This window comes from Astyanax mexicanus, unplaced genomic scaffold (genome assembly GCF_023375975.1).
Source record: "Astyanax mexicanus isolate ESR-SI-001 unplaced genomic scaffold, AstMex3_surface scaffold_38, whole genome shotgun sequence".
NCBI classification, from domain to species: domain Eukaryota; kingdom Metazoa; phylum Chordata; class Actinopteri; order Characiformes; family Acestrorhamphidae; genus Astyanax; species Astyanax mexicanus.
Genome location: NW_026040048.1, coordinates 117,473 through 124,801, shown reverse-complemented (window position 1 = coordinate 124,801; position 7,329 = coordinate 117,473). Strand labels below are relative to the sequence as shown.

The 7,329-nt window shown below is 44.7% G+C and overlaps 1 protein-coding gene across 1 annotated transcript; it reads right to left on the bottom strand.

Moving 5' to 3' along the window:
* Positions 1–391: 391 nt before the first annotated feature.
* On the bottom strand, positions 392–6,768 carry LOC111189354 (uncharacterized). Its single transcript, XM_049473436.1, has 2 exons — positions 6,525–6,768; positions 392–6,292 (listed from the first exon to the last, which is right to left on the bottom strand). Exon 2 carries the CDS (start codon positions 6,080–6,082, stop codon positions 392–394), a length of 5,691 nt encoding a protein of 1,896 aa, XP_049329393.1. The 5' UTR covers positions 6,083–6,292; positions 6,525–6,768.
* Between the last annotated feature and the right edge of the window lie 561 nt (positions 6,769–7,329).

Genomic DNA, 7,329 nt, shown 5'->3' with positions numbered 1-7,329 from the left:
AGCAACATTTCTAGTTAACATTTACAAATATGTAGTGTATAAACTAACACAAGAAAAGGTCCATAGTACTTACTTTAAACGTACGCACACCAAATGAACTGAGCAGCTTATAATTTAACAACCTGAACAATCAACTTTAAACTTAAACTATGAAGCTGAACTCTCTCCATCTCTCTCAGCTACTGAGGCACTGATAATTGCAGCTGCAGGGCTGATTACTTCTGCCTTCTGATTGGGTGAGAGGTAATGAGCCATCTGATTGGTGGAGTCATTACAGAATCATGAAGGGAGGGGCTGCTCCTAGGTGCTCTGCCTTTTGCACAGCCGCCCCCAAATTCACATGTGGAATTTGTACATCAAAAGGCCAACTGCAAGTACTGAATGGAATATACTAATCGTCATCAGGCAGAGCGGGAAGACTAACAAGTCTGGCTACAGGCCGAGTATAGGTTCTGTCCTTAACTTGTACGTCTGCCGACCTGATCCTTTTGTCAGCACCAGGAAATACCTGGGTAACCCTCCCTACTGGCCATAATGCACGAGGCAGCTGTGGGTCAATGATCATAACTGTATCCTCAAGCTGAAGATCTTGTTTCTCTGTCCTCCATTTTTGGCGTGCTTGCAGGCTGGGTAAATAATACTGGATGAAATGTTTCCAAAAATGGTCAGCCAAGAGTTGGCTATGCCTCCATCTCCGACGACCTAACATTTCTGAGTTCTGGTAGACTACTTGTGGTAAAGAAGCATCTCGCCGCCCCATAAGGAGGATGTTTGGGGTAACTGGGTCAGGGTCTGCCAGATCCGAAGATGTGTAGCCAAGAGGTTTGGAATTGAGGATCCCTTCAACCTCTATGAGAAGTGTCCTCAGTACTTCTTCTGTGACTGCTTGGGCCCCTAGTGTAACTTGAAGAGCAGATTTAACTGACCGAATTTCCCTTTCCCAGCAACCTCCAAAATGAGGTGCACCTGGAGGATTGAAAGCAAATTTGATTTGGTGGCCTGCAAGTTGAGCTTGAAGATCTGAATGGAGGGCATTGAATGCCTCTTTGAGCTCTCTCTCCCCTCCTTTAAAGTTCGTGCCCTGATCACACAAAACCTCAAAAGGTTTTCCACGCCTTGCAATGAATCTCCTGAGAGCCATCAAAAAGGCATCCATGTCTATACTGGTGAGGATATCAATGTGGACTGCCCTAGTGGTCAGACACTTGAACAGTATCCCCCATCTTTTCTCACTGCGGCGCCCAATCTTGATCATGTAGGGACCAAAACAGTCAACACCAGTAGAGTAGAATGCTGGTTTCAGGATGCGCAATCGAGCTGGAGGAAGGTCAGCCATCCTTGGTGGGTTTGGACGGGCTCGCCATTTCCTACATTCAGCACAGTTTCGTTGGTGTTGACGAATGGCTTCACGCCCTCTTAGTATCCAAAACTTTCTCCTGACCTCGGAAAACAGCCTCTCTGATCCAGGATGATGCAACTGGTCATCATAATCTTTGATGAGAAGCTTAGTGATTGGATGATGGGGATCGAGAAGAATTGGGTGGACCATTTCTGGCTCGAGCAGAGTACCACGGCGGAGACGACCACCCACTCTGATTAACTGGCTTGTGTGATCAAATTCTGGGGCAAGTGCTAACAGTCGACTAGTGGCTGACACTGGCTTGCCTGCCTTCAGATGAGCTACTTCGGTGGGGAATGATTCCAATTGCACCTGACGTAGGGCTGCAATTTCAGCATTCGTATAATCTTCTGCTGAGAGGGAGGATATATCTTGAGTACCATGATGCAGCAAGGCAGTTGCTTGAATTAACTTCTGAAAGGTCTGGTACTGTGCAGGGTCTTGCAAGAGGTAAGTAGTTGTGGTTATACCACAGAAAGTAGATGTCCTCAGCTCACTATCTTGCTCATTAGTAGTAAGGGACGGTGGCTCTGGCCAGTGTTCTGGTGACTGTCTGAGAAATGGAGGCCCATGGATCCAACGACTGTTGTCAGCTAGCTCGTGAAGAGTTTTTCCCCGAGTTACATCATCTGCTGGGTTGTCACAGGACCGGACATACCTCCATGTGTCTGCCTCTGTCAGGTCTTGTATCTCCGCCACTCTGGTCCCCACAAAAACTTTGTAGTGACAGGAGTCTGAATTTAACCATGTAAGTACTGTGGTCGAATCAGTCCATAGTACAACATGTTGAATAGTAAGAGTTAGTTCAGTTTTGAGGACCTTTGACATCTGGGCACCTGTAAGTGCAGCACATAACTCTAAACGGGGTATCGACTGCTGTTTCTTGGGAGCAACACGAGACCTTGCCGTCAGGAAAGCTACCTCTACTTTACCATGGTTCTCAGTTCGCAAATAAGCAACAGAACCATAGGCTTGTTCAGAAGCATCGCAGAACACGTGTATCTCCCTCACACTGCTAGGGTGATCCATTTCTGGGCTTGTATAACATCTGGGTATGTGAATACTCTGCAGATCATCAAGTTCAGCTTCCCATCTGCGCCAAGCGGTGAGCAACTCTTCTGGTAACTGTGGGTCATCCCACCCTCTCTTTTTATCCCATAGACGTTGGACCAACAGCTTTGCTCTGGTGGTATAGGGGACAATATAACCGAGAGGGTCATATTGAGAAGCCAAAATCTTGTAGATGGTGCGCATAGTGACTACTGAGCTGTCTACCCTGCGGTGCTTGTATGACAAGGTATCAGATTGGCAATTCCAGTGCAAGCCAAGGGTGGATTCTGGTATGTCTTGATGACCTTCGCTGAGCCATAGTTCACTACTTTCAGACCTGATTTCTGGAGGGAGATGTCTGATTACAGAGGGCTCATTGCTGGCCCACTGTCGTAACTCAAATCCTCCTACCCTGAGGGTAATGAGAAGTTTGTCCACCATGTCTCTAGCACTTTCAGTGGAGCTGAAACTCTGGAGACAATTATCTACATAAAATGACTTTTCCACTGAATGCTGGACAGCTTCTCCTGCTTGACTGCATTCTGCCGCATGCTTTTGCAAAGCAAATACAGCACAGCAAGGGCTGCAGGTAGTCCCGAATGGAAGGACTCTCCATTCATAAACACTGGGAGGGTTTTCTCGCTTCAGGTCTCGCCACAAGAATCTGACAAGAGCTCTATCCTGGGGGAGTAAGCACACTTGATGGAACATACTCCGGATGTCACTACTGATGGCAATAGTGTGCTCTCGAAAGCGAAGGAGGACTGCTAATAGTGGTGGACTGAGAGTGGGACCTGGCAGCAGCATCTGATTCAAATTATGACCCTTGTACTGAAATGAGCAGTTAAATACCACTCGGTTCTTCCCATTGTGTTGTACCATGTGGTGTGGTACATACCATGCTTCATCTGATTGTTCCACCTGTTTTGGACATAGTTTCACAATATAGCCAGACTGTTCCAGTTTGTCAATCTCGGCTTGATAAGCAGCAGCTTGATTGGAATCCTTGGCCAACTTCCTCTCAATACTTCTAAGCTGTGGCAAGGTTGCATCTTCGGATGCACGTAGGTGTGCCATATTTCTGGTACGAAGGAGAGGGGTAGCATATCTTTTAATGCCATTCACTTCAACTCGAACTGTCTTCTCCTGCAGAAGTTGGACAGCTTCATGATCTTGCTTTGACCTGGTAACAGCCTTCTCACTACGGTATGGAAACACATCCATTTGCCACAGTTTCTCCACATGGGTATGCAAATCAGCACAGGGTGACATGGATGTAAACAGACACTGCTGTGGAGTAAGATTATCTCTGAGCTCTCGTGCTGGCCCTTGGAGAGTCCAACCCAGTCTCGTTTTCACTGCTGCAGGGCCACCAGGGGGCCCTAGTCTTACAGGCTCTATAGGAGTGATGAGATGTGGACAGTCAGAACCAATCAGCAGCACTGGGGAGACTTTGTCTAGCTGTTGTAATGGCAAGCCCAGAAGATGTCTATACCTTCTTTGTAGAAGAGCAACTGGATGAGAATGCTCTGCTAGTCCCAAAGGCTCAGCGGTGAATGCACTCTGTATCTTGAATTTTCTCTTGGGCTCAGCTACAGGAGATACCATGAATGATACAGCTGCCTCATGGAGAACCTGCAGGTCCTGCCGGACTGTGCGGAGGACTAAGTCTTCAGGTTGTCCTTTTAGGCCCAACTTCTTAGCCGCAGTGTGGAGAATAATAGTCCGCTCTGATCCATCATCTAGCACCGCATATGCTTCCATGGACCTATCTCCATTGCTAAGAACCACTTTGCTGACTTTCAGTAGTACCTTTCGGTTGTATGTTGGGCGATCAACGTACAGGACCTCACTGGCTGTGCTTACCAGACAAGAGTTCTCTACTGGATTAGCCTTTGCCTCTGCTCTCTCATTCACATCATGTAGGACTGCCAAATGTCTCCTATTACACATCTTGCAGGGTGCTTTCAATGTGCATTTAGCAGCTTGATGACCACGGCCACAACGCCAGCATCCGTTATTGGTTCTGATCCAATTCTCCTTCTGGTCTCTGGTCAGCTGCTTAAAATTGGCACAACTATTTAGAAAGTGATTGCTGTTGTCACAGTAGGGACAATAAGGTTTTACTTTCTGATCTGCACTTTTATCTTGTATCTCAAATGCTGTGGTCTTACTTGCTGAAGACCTCTCTGTGTTGAGGAGGATACTGGTAAGTTTACTGGTTTGCTTGATGTCTTTACGGACCTCTCTCCGCCTACTGGAAGAATCTCTGTGAGTATGGGAAGAGAATTTGATGCTATCCTCTTGGACTTGCAGCTCATATTCCAGCCATTCAGCCAGATCAAGTAAAGTAGGTACAGACACTCCCAATGGGTGGATGTATCGCTTAAATCCAGATCTGAGGTCATGTGGGAGTTTGCTCTGTAATCTTGTGACGTGGGATCCACATTCCAATTCGACATTACCCTTTCTCCCCAACTGCTCCAACATGCTCACGAGGGAGCGAACTCGAAGAGCAAACATGCGGAAAGACTTCACATCTCCACTGCCAATATCTGGGCCATCCATAACTTCTGCAATGTGTTGCAAGGCCAACTGATGGGGCTGACCATACATTTTGTTGAGAGCACTCATGGTGTTGCTAAAAGGATATGGAGAGTTGCTGTAAGAATCAGCGACAAGTAGAGCTTCTTCAAGCTTTAAGTGGTCTGCCAATATCTGAAACTTGAAGCGCTCTGTAGCATCTTCTGGTAAAATATTCTCCAGGGCAATCCTTAATCTGGAAAACTCTCTTGGGTCTGGAGAGCTTAGATTAGGAATAGTTGGAGTTGGCCCTCTGTAGGTCTTCTCTTGTTTGCATGGACCTGTATGATGCTGTGGAGGATGGTTTTGTGCTTGAACATTATGAATGTCATAGCACTTATTGTTCGAAGGGCTAGGCTGAAACTGGTTGGATGGGTGGTCATACTGCAATGACCGATGTCTTGGAGAAAAATCAATTTGGCCCATCTGTTGTGTGATCCTCTCTGTAGAATCAATTGGGGCAGAGTGTACTTTGTGTTGTGCCAGGCTATGACGAGGTGCAGGTATGGGGCAGAATAGATCTGCATTTGGGTTTGTACGTCCTGCCGTAGCATGTAGGCGAGGTGATGGAACTGGATGGGTCAGTCTATGAGGTGAGGTTCTCATCTCTAACCTGAGTTCCTTAACTTCCCTATGCAGAATTGCATTTTCTCGTCTCATCTCCTGGAATGCTGATAAGAGTTCAGGAAAGTGACTGGTTTGCTGGCGCAATACATCATGTTCCCTTTTCATCTCCTGCCAGATAGCAGTCAAATCAGACAGTGGGTTCTTCTGTTTGGGAGATTCCACATGCTCTTGAGCCATATCTCCTACTGTATTCTCCCACTGATCTGTGATGAGACACTCATTTAGACTGGGAGCCTGGCTAACAGGGGTACTGTACCCAGTGGGGTCTGATGTATGCTGTGCTTCATCTTCCCAGTTTCTATCAGGTCGAGATAAATGACGCAGAGACTGAAGTCCTGTGAGGTCATAGTCCGTAAGGTAAACAGGACGGTTTAGTGTTCTCCGAGGTCTAACTACAGGTTGTTCTTGACTGTGATCTGACATCCTCACTGTAGTAGTTCACTGATCCGGCTCGGAGGACCATTAAATAAAAGGACACAAATTGGTATACTAGCATCAAAGTCTGGTTCAGGTTAATTGAACCACTACAGGAAGTCGGATAAGAACTTGGTTAGGATGTCCCCGAGGATGTGAATCAGCAACGGAAACTGGAAATCTGCTCAGTAGTTTATTGACTTATATGCATGTGTGGTTCTGTAAATAAAACCAATACAGAACTAGTTTAGTGAAATATTGATTAAGGAGTCAACATACACCATCAAACATATACAAATTAACAACGGTCCTTCTCAAATAGGCAAACAAAATCAAGGGCATTTAGCTACACATCTGATCGACATTAAGCATTTACTTAGCAACATTTCTAGTTAACATTTACAAATATGTAGTGTATAAACTAACACAAGAAAAGGTCCATAGTACTTACTTTAAACGTACGCACACCAAATGAACTGAGCAGCTTATAATTTAACAACCTGAACAATCAACTTTAAACTTAAACTATGAAGCTGAACTCTCTCCATCTCTCTCAGCTACTGAGGCACTGATAATTGCAGCTGCAGGGCTGATTACTTCTGCCTTCTGATTGGGTGAGAGGTAATGAGCCATCTGATTGGTGGAGTCATTACAGAATCATGAAGGGAGGGGCTGCTCCTAGGTGCTCTGCCTTTTGCACATGTACCATGGAAGGAGTCAGTCAGAAACTCTATATACTTTACTGAGGTCATTTTCACACCTTCCTTTCACACCTACCTTCATTTCACACCTGTTATTTTCACTGAAAAAAAAGCAGGGATTATTTAGCTCAGATACTAAATCATGATTTTAAGTTGATGTCTCATTATTAAGACAAAGACATTATTTTGAGATGTTCTCATTATTTTAAGATTCTAAGTCATTACTTTGAGATGCTATCTCAATATTTTGAGAAACAAGGTCAATATTTTAAAATGCTGTCTCATTATTAAAATACTAAGTCAATATTTTGAGATCTCTCATTATTCTAAGATGCTGAGTCATTATGTTGAGATGTTTTCTTGTCATTTAAGATACTATCCCATACTTTTGAGATACCAACCCAATTTTTTGTTGAGATGTTTTGATTAGGAGCTATTATTTTAGGAATTCTTTTACAAAATTTCTTTGAGATATAATATAATTATTTTGAGATACTATATTTACTGATTTAACTATAATTGATTTAAGTTTTGAATTTAGTTGATCACACTTTC

Bases quoted from the DNA above. Each gene is read 5' to 3' on its own strand.
- LOC111189354 (XM_049473436.1), bottom strand. From the start codon at position 6,082: ATGTCAGATCACAGTCAAGAACAACCTGTAGTTAGACCTCGGAGAACA.